We start from the raw sequence: 15,671 nt of genomic DNA on the forward strand, positions 1-15,671 counted from the left end.
ATAGTGACGCGCGGACCCGCCCACGTGCACATTGCACAGACAGCGTGGCCGCCCACGTGACCAGGCGCAGACAGCGCACTGCCGCTCACTACAGGAAACTCTGGTAACCATAACGATCACGTGTTATAGCCCAGCAACTCAAGTACAAGTTACCCACACCACGTGACCCACCACGTGACACGTGGACTAGGAAAAGAGAATAGATAGCTTTATGTAATACCCGCAGTATGCCACAGCTATTCTGGTACCCTAGGATCCAATAAGACGGTGAGAGTGGTGGGTATATTGAGCTGGAACACACCAGGAACCCACTACTATGAGCCGGAATGTCACGTGACAGTTCCCACCGCACCATCTCCCACTGCACGGTGGTAAAAATAATCGTTTATATAATACACACACACACACTCACACATACATGAGGTATATTTTTATACACAAATGCACAGGCTGTGTGACTAAAATATATTTCCTTGATATGAGCCTGTGTTTGCTGAGTGGGTTTATAAATAGCGACCACGCACCCCTCGTAATGGCTTGTAATATTAATAGAGATGGTATATTACGTTTACTAGGTTTAGAGTTCATTAGATACACGGCGGAAATGTGTTGCTTGTTGATCATGGTCACAAGCTGTTTAACGGAAGTTCCTGCATAACGGATTTTTATGGTCATATTTTCCTCTTAATTTTATTTGAGGGTGATATTAGGGTTGGCCCTAAGGGCTGGGTCAACTTTTTCGTCCGTGATGTCAGAGTGATAAATTGATATTCCCTCACGATTATCAGTTGTTCCATGGTAGAAAAATATCCTTTCATGAACTGATCCATTGCAAAGAAAACACCAGTATAAGATGTAGTTATAAGATCAAATTGGCCGTTAGACGACGAGAAAGGTTAACAAGCAATTAGGTGCTTGGTGAACGAATCGAAATGTTTTTTTTTTCTCTTCTAAAGCGCTGTTCCTAACATTAAAACAGCCGCGCGCCGTTATAAAATATATGGATCAGTTCGCATAACTTTGGTATGGTGTATACAGTTTACACCGCCCTAAACTCACGATAAAGTAAACGTGACGTCATACAATGATCGTTACGTCATGCTTATCTATTGTCACGTGACAAAACAAAACCTCTTCATCAAATGCACGACTTCCAGGCCAGAATTAGAAGTAGAAAGTTCGACATGAAGCACTTTGATTGTCGATTAGAGATCAAAGGGGATGTCGTGTTCTACTACCACTTGGTGTGTATTACCTGTACTGGGCGCCACGGCGACAGTACTTAACTCACATGCTGGTTCCCTCCCCACTAAAGCATGATAACCGAGTAACCTGCTCCATTTGCGACAACTTTAATCTCCACCAGTTTACAGTTCCCAATTGTAACGAAGAAGAAAATATCGTTTAAATGGATCCTTACCTCTTTAAACTTGGTTCTTGAAAAATCCACAAACTTAAATTTGTCAGTAGTAGTGTAGTAGTGTGGTCACCCAGTATTAGTGTGGTGTCGCGTGGTTGTGTAGTCAAAGATTTTAAGTTGGATAAACGAATAGTGGGCACGTCAGGGGGTATGATGATGGACACGAGGTATTTAAATATATACCGAAATATACTGAATCTGGTCCCGCGGAAGTGTTTAAAGTTGTTCAAAAGATTGCCCAGTGTTAAGATTGCCTGTGTTTATTGTTGAATACGAGTAGAATGATATAGAACAAAATCATCTAGATAGTCAAGAAGACTTGAACTAGATTATATATCGGAACCCATTTACAGAGGTTACCTAGAAACAATATTTTTAAGAGAGTTGAGCAGGTTTGGGCAGGTTTGGAGCCAGTGGTACTGGTACAATAAATATTGGGGCTGTGATATGTTAACTTCAAGTTGTAAAGCTGTTAGCATTGTTATGCAAGTGATGCGTCGAGTACTCTTAAGCAACAAGTCTGATTTATTGGAATATAAGGCCAATGTGGCCCAAGGCCATATTATTGTGAACTACCCCAGACAGTATATCTAGAATTTAAATTAGCCAGTACAATGTTAGAGTCTTTACTGTTCAAGGAGTTGAACTTCAAAAGAATGATCAACCATTCTACAGAAGCACTAATCTGTTAGGTAGTGTCTTGTTCTTATGTTATTATTATGAGGGGTTCTTTAGTAAATGATATTAGTATTACGAAATGAACACCATAACTAGAGTTATATTGCACAATCTCTAAATCTCAATATTTAAACATCACAAGTCAGGCTCTTAGTACATTGGACCGAAGTGTCACCTGATCGGATCATGTGACCTCTTGATACGATAGCACCTTTTGAAAATATGCTCTAAAAGCTTGTAATACAGCGTGAGATTCCAAGAAAAATTTACTCCAAAAAATAGGGGAATCATCGTATCATCAGCAGTGTCTGACTAAAATGAATATTTTTTACGTTTAATCATTTAATGGCAGTCAAAATCTCGTACAGCTGATAATATTTATATTATATATTTAAACAATGCATCAAAGAAAAATATTATCAATTGAGCATCGATGAGAATGCTATAAATAGTTCGATCGTAATTTGCCCTTACAAGTTTGGGGCATATCTTAGTTTTATAATACTGAGCTCTTCTGATTTACCATGATGCTCTGTTGATACACATTTCAACTTGCCCTAAATAAACCCTGGCTCATATTTCTAATAGTAGTCCCAATAAAGATGTAATAAGAACGAGCACTAATCCTTGTGGTGAGATCTAACTCAGGTCTTATTAGAAACTGTTTATTTGTGTAATATATGTAATAGTGTACTTTTAACTAGAACAAGTGCTATCAAAATACCATCCCTGTTCCTATCTCAACCGATATGTTAACACCACATTTAGAACTTAATACAATAAACAATCGATGAAAGATATTGTTAAAATCGCCTCCGGAATCCAGTGTGTTGAACTCATTAACGACACTAAGTCTAATGTACGCTGATTAGCTCCAATATTGATAATATCTCAACACTACGGTTACTTATCAAGTTATCAAGGTGCTAGACTTTATGTGATGAAATCCCTCCTCATTAGTGGGATCTAGTGTGTCTTCTAGACTGACTCTTCCTGTCTCCTACTCGTTGCAAAGTGTATTGTTGGTCCTGGAAATGGGGTCTCTGGTTCCTGATAACTTAATCTATTCAAGTTTATAAACTACTACTTTGGTCGTACAAAGTATTGGATAGGACTATGATAGAATGAAGTTTGTAACATCAAGTTAAACGTTATCCTCGCAAAAATATTAATTGGTATCAGAATAGAGTGCCACCTGTCCCAACTTATATAATTATAAATGTAGCAAATTAGTAGTCCTCCTCTCGGTTCCTTGGTTACATAGAAACTTGGAACCATTCCAACTTTATATATACTACGAAGAAGAAGAAGAAGTTGCTCGCTTTATCTGTTAAAAGAACTTACAAAGTTTGCTCATTGTTTCCCCAGGTCTCATTCATTCTCTGGCATATTGCGACAATAAAGAATGCAATTCTGTAAGATTCCAATAATATCAGATAAGCAATGAACTAATTTCCCTGAACCAAATCTCGCTGTAACACTTCATGATGTCATGTCGTGAACAGCCCCCTTCCGTGCCCCGCGTAACGTTACATCACAATGACACGCAGAGTCACGTCACTCAGTGACGTCATGCGGAACAAAGGGAGCAGGAGCCGCGAGCGTGGCACACTCCTGCAAGCGTGGCACACTGTTCACAGTGTGGCACACTGCTGACAACACACCCAGTTACTACCGTGTGGTATCACCGAGTGTACATCCAGTGTATGTGCAGCGGTCAGCTGCTTGCACGGCTCATTACTGGTCAAGACATCGCACCGCGTCGGCGAGTCTTTGTCAATCGACCATTGGCTTTACAGCGAGGCCGGGACATCCCCGCAACTAACGCAATAGTACTAGCAAATATTCTGGTCACAATCTTACAGAGTCTATTTTGTGATGCGGACGCGCAGTACGTGCGCGCGCGCTTAGCTCTTCTTTGATTCGTTGTAAACCTGAGACAAATTACTCTGCCGTTGAGTTATAAATGGAGATGACCGTTATTGGCCTTATCGTGTATATCGTAATTACACTGAACAAGTCTGCTAACGTACACTCCTCTTAGGATATAGAAAATGTTGGGTATCGAGTTCCGCATCCCTGAGATGGTGAGTACATACACTTGTTTTTACATTATTCTCGATCTAGCCTGAGAAATTGAGATCAAGGACAAACTCCGCCCAAAATTATCATTTTGAATCGTCAAGGACGGTTGAATGACTCTTTACTATAGTTATATGTATGCATTAGGATTGTACAACTTCGTGATATCCTTCTGTACCGACCTCGTCTCAAATGTGATTGTTACATTACTCAATTCTACAGAATCATAATGACGCATGTGCACGGATACGATGACCACGTGTAATGATACATTTGTGTCCCCATATTTTTTGTGCTTAACTTAAGTCATTCCAGGATTTTGAGGGTCAGAAGTTAGCAGAGATATTGCAGTACGTGATATTGGGCGTCTTCGGGGTAAGTGAACGACAATTTCCTCTTGACTTTCTATTTGACTCACCCTGTATGTCTTTTGAAAACAAGACATTCCCAGCAGTCAGCACTATGAATACATTTAAAATAAACGAAATTGTCGGTCTTAAATCCAACATCGCAATTCATAACCCAATCCCATCAGATCGCTGGATTTATCTGGGGATACATCTGTGAATCATTCCAGCAAACCTTCTACGTCGTAGCAGCTGGGTCTCTAGTTGCCTCGTTGGTAAGTCTTGAACCGATACTTCCGTCTTTCATTTTAAATTCAATCTTCATGCAGAATTAAATTGCCCAACTCAGAAAAAGGACTTTAACCTCAGCTATTTCCGTTAAATGTTGTCCAGTTTTGGTCAAATGATCGCCCCTGTCATAACCTGGCTAACCTCCAACACTGTGTTAAATACCCCTTGACATATTACCTCCCAACTCAAGGGGGTTGTTATTAACATTCTGAGTCTGGGGTTAAAAGTTACCAAATGTCCGGAGAGTGTAAGTTGAGGGGGTTATGCCGTTATGAGACGTTAGCATATTTAACGTTAATGCCGCGGAATGGCGGATAATTTTGTGACTGATCAATACTTCTCTCCTCAGGTTGTGATGCCACCCTGGCCTATCTTTAGGAAAAACTCCCTACCCTTCCACCCTGCTGAAAAACTCGAGAAGAAAGTAACTCTCGGCAAGGGCAAAGCATCTAAAAAGAAGAACTAAGGGATGTTCTTTTATAATGTTTTAAATTTTTATATTCAGCAAGATTTCATGGGATATGATCATGAGATCTTAGATTTCATAACTCTTAAAGGGTTCATACGTTTTTAACGTTTTAATGTTAAACTTAGCATGGAACATTCTAACATAAACCGTTATTGCTAGCACTGCTTATTACCTTATAACTTGCCCCTCCCTGAAACAGTTTCTAACATTACAAGCAGAGCTGAATTTATCATGGTCATTGAATTAAGTTGCTCATTGGCGGTTCAAGTGCTGGCACTAGACGCAGATTGTTCTATTGGGCTTTTTCTTTAAAGTTTTACCCATTTTTCTTCGAGAATTTGACATTTTTGGTTAAGATAATAAATTAATAAACACTACTGTTGGATTATTTGAATTTCAGAGAATTGTATAAATTATTACTGTGATATTACTTTGATTAAGCTGGTTTCAGTGATGAAAATGACGGTATCTTCATTTGTTCTACATCTTGTTCAAATTTTTGGCACTGAAAAATATCAAAATAGCAAATAAATGTTGACCATTTAAAAAATACAATCGATAATTGAAGTTGATATAACCACACGTGCACTCCAGAACCATCTGCCAGATCAGATCTGCGACAACGGGACCCAGATATAATATTAATAAGCATATCTACAGTTTGGCCGACAAAGATGTCCTGCAGGATGATCTCAACTCTGTTGTTAATTGGGCTAAGTGCAACAACATGGCCCTTCATGAGGATAAGTTCGAGCTTCTTGTTCACAAGCATTGTCCAAAGAACTCCTTGTTTGATCATCCATTCGCCATCCAAGCTCAAACATATGAAGTGTCTAACGGAAACATGCTGTACCACACTCAAACTGTGAAAGATCTAGGAGTGACAGTTTCCGCTGATTTGTCCTGGACCCCATACGTCAACAGGATAGCTGAACGCGCAGGAAAAGTTGCTTCTTGGGTGCTAAGTGCGTTCAAAACGAGAGACAAAGCCACCATGATGACTCTGTACAAGTCTCTCGTTAGAAGTCATCTGGAGTATTGCTGTCCTCTGTGGAATTGCTCTAAGAACAAGGACATCCAACAGCTAGAAGGGATTCAGCGTACGTTTACATCGAAAATAGATGGCACCCAGCACCTCAACTACTGACAGAGATTAAAGGCCCTAGATCTGATGTCATTGCAAAGAAGAAAAGAACGGTATTTAATCATCAACATGTGGAAAGTTCTGCATTGCAAGTGCCCTAATGATATTGGTATCCAGTTCTCGGTGACTCTCAGACATGGTCAAAAAGCAGTTGTGCCCAGTATAGCTAAGTCCAGTAGTCAACGTAATCAAGCACTACATGACAACTCATTTGCAGTTACTGGACCTCGATTATGGAATGTAATCCCAACACATATGCACACCATCGAGGATCCTATGCAATTCAAAGCAGCTTTAACGAACTTTGTGAAGTCATTTCCGGACGAGCTTGACGGATGTTACTCGTCTAAATTTCTTCGAAGTAGCGCGCGCCGCTTTCTTCTCGAAATGCCCGATGGCAAGAGCTACGAAGTAGCGCGCGCCGGGTCAGATCATTAACAATGGTCAACGGACGAGCCTCCAGCTCCAGGATACAGCCGTCGGAATGGAAACTCCTTGCTTGATTGGAGTGGTGATAAAACAGTTTCTACACTGTCCGGGGGGTCGACTTTTTCGATGGCCCGATAGAGGATTCTATGTGTCTTCAAGTAGAACGTCCGGGAAGGTCTTATGTGGTCGTCCTCGGTAGCGCTGGCCATAGGATGGTTGCCAAAAAGGAGTTGTTGAACAGGTTGGTCCTGTAGACGGTAGACATGTCCTGCAAAACGAAGTCTTCGTGTCTTTATAATATCTGTCCCCGATGGAATCTTTCCGTAAAGAACGGAGTTAGGTGTATGTGATTTCTTCTTTTCTTACAGCAGAAGTAGGCTAGAAACTGTGACATCAACATGTTTCTAGTTAAAATGGAGAGCGTTCTGGGCAGGATCCTCTGAAGCTCTGAAGCTACACGGCGTTAACTGTATCCGTGCATTACCATTCCCGGATGTCAGTAGCGCGAGTCTAATGCTCGGACCCACTCCAAAGTGAGGAACAAATAGTTTACTGCCATATAAGTTTATTTTCATGTCGATAAATTGGACAATAGTTTAAATTTTATATAAATTTTATATAAATATCCATACCACATGTATGATGTAGGCTGTGTCCTGTGATGTGATCGACATCTTGTTACAGCTTGTTAGTGTACGGCTAGCACGATCCTGTCCTCAAATAGTCAATCACGTATCGATGGATCAGATCTCAATGGGTCACATCAGCATTAGAACAATGGGAGCAACGTCACGAGATTACCCGCGAGCTTGTGAAATACGAATGTGAACCGAAATTACAATATGATCAGAAATTCGGACAGATGTCGCCAAAAACGACTCATGTCCGACAGCGACATCTGTCCGAAATCCCTAATTCGGCTGTCGGACAGATGTCGCTGTCGGACAGATGTCGCCCAATCTTGTTGGACTTGTCGACTACGTCTACACTGCACCCAGTGTATAGACATAGTGCATGGTGCATTTTGATTGACGATGTCAACCCGAAATCTTTGCTTTGCAATCGCGATCAAGCAGAGCAACGTACTTTTACTAATTCGCTCGCCCAAAAATTTCAATTTTAACGTGACTTTGGTTTTTATGGTTTTGCGAAGCCGTACAAAACGGTTTTACATAAACCCTTCACATAGCCATGTGTATTCACGTACTAATATAAAACAAATATTAATAAAACAAATATTTATTTTTACGGCACAATCCACAATCAAACAATATCAATAACAAATAAATCAGGGGAGGTTTGAAGAAGTTTCAAGTGCCGAAAGCCACTGCTTATCTTTAGGATTTGAGAGTGACCTGTGCTTGATACCCCCTCAGCACTCAGGCTCAACCATCCACTACGTCAATATACTTATTATACAAATATAGAAAAATATAATAATCTAAAATTGGAGGACTTCGCCGCTTCGACGCGCAAACTAGCATTCTTGCTTCGTCGATCGTTGCTCTGCTTCGCAAAACAACGATCTCGATCTCGATGGGTTGACCATTGACACTGTCAATAACATCTAAAATTGCTTATTTGGTATTGGTCTAGTTTGGTGACACATGAGATGAGAGCCCAGTTTAGTTTTAGTTTGGGTTTATATTAATTGACGTCGGAATGGAAACTCCTTGCTTGATTGGAGTGGTGATAAAACAGTTTCTACACTGTCCGGGGGGTCGACTTTTTCGATGGCCCGATAGAGGATTCTATGTGTCTTCAAGTAGAACGTCCGGGAAGGTCTTATGTGGTCGTCCTCGGTAGCGCTGGCCATAGGATGGTTGCCAAAAAGGAGTTGTTGAACAGGTTGGTCCTGTAGACGGTAGACATGTCCTGCAAAACGAAGTCTTCGTGTCTTTATAATATCTGTCCCCGATGGAATCTTTCCGTAAAGAACGGAGTTAGGTGTATGTGATTTCTTCTTTTCTTACAGCAGAAGTAGGCTAGAAACTGTGACATCAACATGTTTCTAGTTAAAATGGAGAGCGTTCTGGGCAGGATCCTCTGAAGCTCTGAAGCTACACGGCGTTAACTGTATCCGTGCATTACCATTCCCGGATGTCAGTAGCGCGAGTCTAATGCTCGGACCCACTCCAAAGTGAGGAACAAATAGTTTACTGCCATATAAGTTTATTTTCATGTCGATAAATTGGACAATAGTTTAAATTTTATATAAATTTTATATAAATATCCATACCACATGTATGATGTAGGCTGTGTCCTGTGATGTGATCGACATCTTGTTACAGCTTGTTAGTGTACGGCTAGCACGATCCTGTCCTCAAATAGTCAATCACGTATCGATGGATCAGATCTCAATGGGTCACATCAGCATTAGAACAATGGGAGCAACGTCACGAGATTACCCGCGAGCTTGTGAAATACGAATGTGAACCGAAATTACAATATGATCAGAAATTCGGACAGATGTCGCCAAAAACGACTCATGTCCGACAGCGACATCTGTCCGAAATCCCTAATTCGGCTGTCGGACAGATGTCGCTGTCGGACAGATGTCGCCCAATCTTGTTGGACTTGTCGACTACGTCTACACTGCACCCAGTGTATAGACATAGTGCATGGTGCATTTTGATTGACGATGTCAACCCGAAATCTTTGCTTTGCAATCGCGATCAAGCAGAGCAACGTACTTTTACTAATTCGCTCGCCCAAAAATTTCAATTTTAACGTGACTTTGGTTTTTATGGTTTTGCGAAGCCGTACAAAACGGTTTTACATAAACCCTTCACATAGCCATGTGTATTCACGTACTAATATAAAACAAATATTAATAAAACAAATATTTATTTTTACGGCACAATCCACAATCAAACAATATCAATAACAAATAAATCAGGGGAGGTTTGAAGAAGTTTCAAGTGCCGAAAGCCACTGCTTATCTTTAGGATTTGAGAGTGACCTGTGCTTGATACCCCCTCAGCACTCAGGCTCAACCATCCACTACGTCAATATACTTATTATACAAATATAGAAAAATATAATAATCTAAAATTGGAGGACTTCGCCGCTTCGACGCGCAAACTAGCATCTTGCTTCGTCGATCGTTGCTCTGCTTCGCAAAACAACGATCTCGATTCGAAGGTTGACATTACATGTCATAATTAACATTATTTTTATTGGCTAGTTTGGTGAACATGGATGACCAGTTTAGTTTAGTGGGTTTATTTATTGACGTTGGAATGGAAATCCTTGCTTAAATTTAGGGTGAATAAAACATTCTAATGTCGGGGGTGGACTTTCGATGGCCTAGAGGATTCAGGTCTTCAAGTAGAACGTCCCGGGGAAAGCTTATGTGGTCCCTCGTAGCGCTGGCCATTGGATGGTTGCAAAAAGGAGTTGTTGAACAGGTTGCTGTAGACGGTAGAACATGTAATGCAAAACGAAGTCTTTGCTTTATATATCTGTCCATGAAGGTTTCCTTAAAGAAGGTTAGTTAGGTGTAGTGATTTCTTCTTTCTTACAGCAAGAAGTTAGGCAAAATGTACATAACATGTTTCTAGTTAATTAGGGTTCTGCGATATCTGAAGCTCTGAAGCTAACGGTTTAATAGTATGTGCATTACATTCCCGGATGTCAGTAGGCGGAGTTAAATTTCTCGGACCCACTCAAAAGTGAGGAACAATAGTTTTACTTCCAATAAGTTTTCAGTTAATTGGACAATATTTAATTTTAATGAAGTTTTCAATCCGAAAATCCTACGCTTCTTTAAATGTTGATGAGACGTGTCCTGTGTATGACTCAGACATTCAGCTTGTTAGTGTACGGCAGCACGATCTGTCCCAATACGTCAATACTTTTATCATGATAGACAAATTACATACATTAAACAATTGGAGACGTCACAGTCCGCCGTCGAGCTTGTAAACTACGATGTAACCAATTGCAATTCGTCGATTCGTGCCGGTCGCCCAAAAACGATCTCGATGTCCGAGGTCATGCGACACTGTCAATAATTGGCATCGACAATGTGCTGTCGACGGATGTGCCATCTGTTTGGACTGCACTACGTCTACACTGGACCCAGTTATAGTTAGTCTTGGTATTTTATATTGACGATGTCACCAATCTTTCTTTGCAATGCATCAGCGAGCACGTACGCATTCTACCAATTTACCCGCCAGAAGTTAATTTAAGGACTGTTTTATTCCAGCGAAAAACGTCCCAAATACCGTCACTGCCTGTGATCCGTTACTAATGTCAACGATTATTATACAACTAAATATATTATTATTTGGCCGTACCGTATAGTATGGACAAAAAAACAGGGGAAGTTTAGAGAATTCTAAGTGCGAAAGCAATGTTATACTTGATTGAGTGTAACCTGTAGGCTTGTACGTTAACCAGATCAGGCTTTATATCACTAGTATATATTTATAATATGATAATAAGCATATAATTAATTTTAAAGGAAATTCTCAGTATCGATCTTCGCAGAATTACATTCTTTTTGTCCACGTTCTGTTGCAAAACGAAAGAATCTCGTATTCTCATGGATGACATTTTACACTGTATAAACTAATTGCTTATTTGATGGTTAGTTTGGTGCAAGGAAAGCGTTAGTTTAGATGAGTTATATAATCAACATTCAACTATATCACTCGAGGAACAGTAGCCATTCGCCAACTTAGATGGAATTGAGGATTCAAAGCATGATACGTCGCGCAAAATCGGGAGTTCGGATAATGTCAAGCGATTATTACCCTAATATTATAATTCGACGTATAGATGAAGAAAAACAAGGTAAATATAGGTGCTTAAGCAAGTATTTTGTGTAATAGATGCATTAAGTAAACATTTATTATACAAATTAAGTGTTATGTATGTTGGGTGATTTGAAAACATTATTGAGCAACTCGTTTCTTTCAGATGCATTTAACATAGATCTGATTGAAAACGAAGACTGTTCTATGATGTTAAATTGATCATTGTTATGTATCTGGGATGTTCAAAAATAAAACAAACACTCGCTTCATAAAGGAAGTATTATTTTAGAGTAACATCATGAACGTTTGGGTGCAAAATGATTTTTAGAAGCGAGTTCCTTATTGTTGAATGAACACAATTAGGGTATTTGCAAAATGACTTAATAACATCAATAAGTTATTTTAAACTTAATACTTTATTAAACAAGCGGACCGCTACATTTCATGCCTGTTCCAAAGTTTAACCGTTGCATTTCAAAAGCAATGTATCTTTTAAGCAGGTATCTGCAGACCAGGTAAAGAGAAGGTAGTGGACTTCACTTTTATGTGGGTCTTCTTCTCTTTGGTGCTGCCATCAGGACACAGCAGCTCCATTGTGGCTGGTACGTCAGCCCCATCCATCTTGTACTTGTCTACCAGTCCGAACACTAAAGCTGCTCCGGGCACTGGAAAAGCTACACTCATCCCTACCAAAGACTGGTGAGCCACTTCTTTTGTCGTAGATTCTGATTTGGAGACGGTTCGGGATCCTCCGAACCCAACAGAAACACCCATGGTCACCGAACTTCCTGCTCCAAACACCTTGGCAGCTGCCTCCACTTCCACTGTCACCGACACGTCCCAATTATCCTCGTTACTCTCCCCGAACTCAAGCGTGGTCGATTCCGTGACTGTCCTCGAGTGCTGCATGCTCAGGGTATATGTGGACGGGCCAGTGCACGTGCCACCATCGTTAGCGCCGATAACCTTCTGTTGATTCGTATCTGGGCGTCAACAAACCCTGGGACCCCACCCTGACTTTCTGTACAGTACACTTTGGGTGGTAGCTGGCACAGAGAGGTCGCAGGGAGGTGTAGTAATCATTGTGTGCCACTATGTTATGGCATTCGTTCTCTTTTATCACCCATCTAACTCCTGTAAAGAGGTAGTGTTCGTATAACTCCCAGTCCCCCTTAACAGCGCACGCCGAGCTAATCTTGTCGTTCCAGTCGTTCAAGTACGATTCATCCTTCGTGTAGGACTTCTTGTTGCCACGGTGGTCACCATCCTCCCAAACTTCTAGCAGGGCATCATTAGCATCCCCTGTGTAAATACAGGTAGGTCGAGCTGAGGAGACTGCGTCGTTGAAGGTTCCCCCCAAGTTGTTGTAGTGACGACCACCTTCCACTACCATCCTCAGCCCTTCAAAGTTCCAGTTAGAGTACAGTTCCCAGTTCCCGTCAGCTCGTGCACTGGATGCTGCGTCATTAAAGTGGACATTTCCAAGCCAATCTACAGGTTCAGTCAGTCGTACCTTGTTTCCATTGGTATTGTCGTGCTCGTAGAGGTCCAGCCAGATAGCGCACGAAGCGGAGAGCAGAGCGAGAAGAGAAAGGGATTGAAGCATCTTTGCGAGGTTGCTTGATACAAATTATGAGATTTCGTGTTGAGCTAGCTGGTTAAGTAAACATCTTGATCTATCACACTGGTATAAATTCCGTGGTGATGATGTCAGGAGATAGGGTGCAACATGGAAATGTGTCATGAGGGTCCTCTTTGTGTCCCCCCCCCCACTCTTTGTGTTCGTCCCTTGATTGACGCACTTTAACGCAAGATGAAAGGGTTTGGAAGATTAAGAGCGTCTGAGCCGATATCTACACTCATGCGGTTTAAAAATTGAGCTACATTAATTGGACGCTGGAGACCCTAGCGTTCATTTTATTTCAACAGACATTAAAATGAACGCTAGGGTCTCCAGCGTCCAATTAAAGTCCGATAAGGTATTTAGTTTTACCACAATGCTAACACTGTATGGTATGGGGTACATGCTGCTAATAAAGACTGTGTTTCAGACAGAATACATTTCCATGTTGGTGCTTCATGAGCAGTGTAACCCATTTGTAGCGGTCCTTTTGAAGACTCATGACCAATAGAACAATTGAAATAAGCGGCTCTGTTAGATTAAGTACGTCATGATAGTACCCTCGAACAGTTTTATTAACAAGAATTGCGCTGGTTAGCGGAGGCTAGATTTCTATCAACCGTAGGCATTGCCTTTTAAAATTTTAAATAAAAATCGTTTCATGTTGGTCAAAATATCAAATAACCCTTCTTCATTGGGTTATCCAGGTAACCCGATAACCAGGTAACCAGGTAATCTGGATACACTTATCCGGGTAACCAGGTAACCAGGTGACGAGGTAACCAGGTAACCAGGTAACCAGGTAACCAGGTAACCAGGTAACCAGGTAACCAGGCAACCAGGTAACCAGGTAACCAGGTAACCAGGTAACCAGGTAACCATGTAACCTGGGGACACCTCTCCAGGTAACCAGGTAACCAGGTAAACAGATGAACAGGTAGCCAGGTAAACAGGTAACCAGGTAAACAGGTAAACAGGTAACCAGGTAACCAGGTAACAAGGGGATGAGGTAACCAGGTAACCAGGTAACCAGGTAACCAGGTAACCAGGTAACCAGGTAACCAGGTAACCAGGTAACCAGGTAACCAGGTAACCAGGTAACCAGGTAACCAGGTAACCAGGTAACCAGGTAACCAGGTAACCAGGTAACCAGGTAACCAGGTAACCAGGTAACCAGGTAACCAGGTAACCAGGTAACCAGGTAACCAAGTAACCAGGTAACCAGGTAACCAGGTAACCAGGTGATGAGGTAACCAGGTAACCATGTAACCTGGTTACCTGGAGACACCTCTCCAGGTAACCGGGTGACCGGGGTACACTTATCCAGGTAAAACCCAAGAATTCCTGAGCTGGATACACCAATGATGTAACCTTTAGCTTTGATACAGATATCATGTGACAACATGTAAATGTGTCCTGAAGTAGTTCATTGTATACACTTGTTCAGTAGACACCCTTTGAGGACTCATGGAACCGACCTAGACGATGGAAAAAGTGGTGTCGACTAAACGCGTTAATCAGGCAGATACTACCCTCGTACAATTATTAACTTACTACTAATAATACTGGAGTTAGCTGCAGTGCAGCTGTTATACCATCAAGTTGGACTCTTTAGGAAGCACCACTTGGGAGCCTGCAATGATAGGGTCCTGTTGACAACCACTTTTTTAAAGGAAGCTCAAATTTTACCTTAATTTTTGGTTCTTTGAAGAACCCCCTACAAGTAACGTCCAACCAACTCTTACTTGGTCACATTTCTGATTTTGTACATCACCAAATATGGGAAATATAATCCAAAAAATAGTACATTTTGGATGATAGCATTGAAATTCTATCGATTTTCTAACACTGTACGGTATACCAGTATGGGGTACCTGCTGCTAATAAAGACTGACACTTACAAAGTAAGTAAGTAATAAGAGATTTGTTGAACCCAGTCACATTGCATGCAGGATTTAACTTCACCGGCAAAAGCATGACGTCTTATTTAAGGGCCTCTACAATTACACCTTTTTTACACCATACATTAAAAAAAGTGTAAAATAGCGCTCCCACTAAGGGGCGTTCACATATTGATATTACGTAATCAGTCGAGGGGGGGGTTTTCAATGCTTACGGTTGATTACGGGGGGGGGGGTGGGGTTTGGATTACGGGTAATCGTAAATATTTTCATATATGGACTTCTACAGGACCGTCGACGATACCAATCGCGCGCGTCCGGTAAGTTGTAACAACAAGGTTTGTCGTTATTAAATCAAAATTTTATTTTTTACGAATTTTCGATAATACAATAGAACATGTTTCGGTTCAATTATGTATCATACATTTTCGTGTTAAAACAAAATCGATATGATTTCTAAGTGCTTTGCACTTATTTCACTCAAAAATGGGTGTCGGGGGCAGTTTTGTTATATACGGTTGTT

At 41.0% G+C, this 15,671-nt stretch overlaps 4 protein-coding genes across 6 annotated transcripts in view; 3 read left to right on the forward strand and 1 right to left on the reverse strand.

Annotated features, from left to right (window-relative positions):
- LOC134816711 (signal peptidase complex subunit 1-like) overlaps nucleotides 1-5,747 on the forward strand; it is a 93,494-nt gene extending 87,747 nt beyond the window's left edge. For both annotated transcript variants that reach the window (XM_063825675.1, XM_063825676.1), the window contains exons 2-5: nucleotides 4,141-4,185; nucleotides 4,496-4,555; nucleotides 4,716-4,802; nucleotides 5,168-5,747. In XM_063825675.1, coding sequence (XP_063681745.1) covers nucleotides 4,153-4,185; nucleotides 4,496-4,555; nucleotides 4,716-4,802; nucleotides 5,168-5,284 — 297 coding nt within the window. In that variant the 5' untranslated portion in view covers nucleotides 4,141-4,152 and the 3' untranslated portion in view covers nucleotides 5,285-5,747. The remainder of the gene's footprint in view (nucleotides 1-4,140; nucleotides 4,186-4,495; nucleotides 4,556-4,715; nucleotides 4,803-5,167) is intronic.
- LOC134816708 (serine/threonine-protein kinase Tao-like) overlaps nucleotides 1-15,671 on the forward strand; it is a 585,630-nt gene that overhangs the window by 109,412 nt on the left and 460,547 nt on the right. The gene's annotated exons all lie outside the window — the stretch shown is intronic.
- LOC134816703 (uncharacterized) overlaps nucleotides 1-15,671 on the forward strand; it is a 105,161-nt gene that overhangs the window by 3,967 nt on the left and 85,523 nt on the right. The gene's annotated exons all lie outside the window — the stretch shown is intronic.
- LOC134817032 (epidermal differentiation-specific protein-like) lies at nucleotides 12,579-13,232 on the reverse strand. Its single transcript, XM_063826114.1, has one exon. The coding sequence runs from the start codon at nucleotides 13,230-13,232 to the stop codon at nucleotides 12,579-12,581; it is 654 nt and encodes a 217-aa protein (XP_063682184.1).

The sequence above is a fragment of the Bolinopsis microptera genome, chromosome 6 (genome assembly GCF_026151205.1).
Source record: "Bolinopsis microptera isolate Bmic1 chromosome 6, MBARI_Bmic_1.0, whole genome shotgun sequence".
Taxonomy (NCBI): Eukaryota; Metazoa; Ctenophora; class Tentaculata; order Lobata; family Bolinopsidae; genus Bolinopsis; species Bolinopsis microptera.

Bases quoted from the DNA above. Each gene is read 5' to 3' on its own strand.
- LOC134817032 (XM_063826114.1), bottom strand. From the start codon at position 13,232: ATGCTTCAATCCCTTTCTCTTCTCGCTCTGCTCTCCGCTTCGTGCGCT.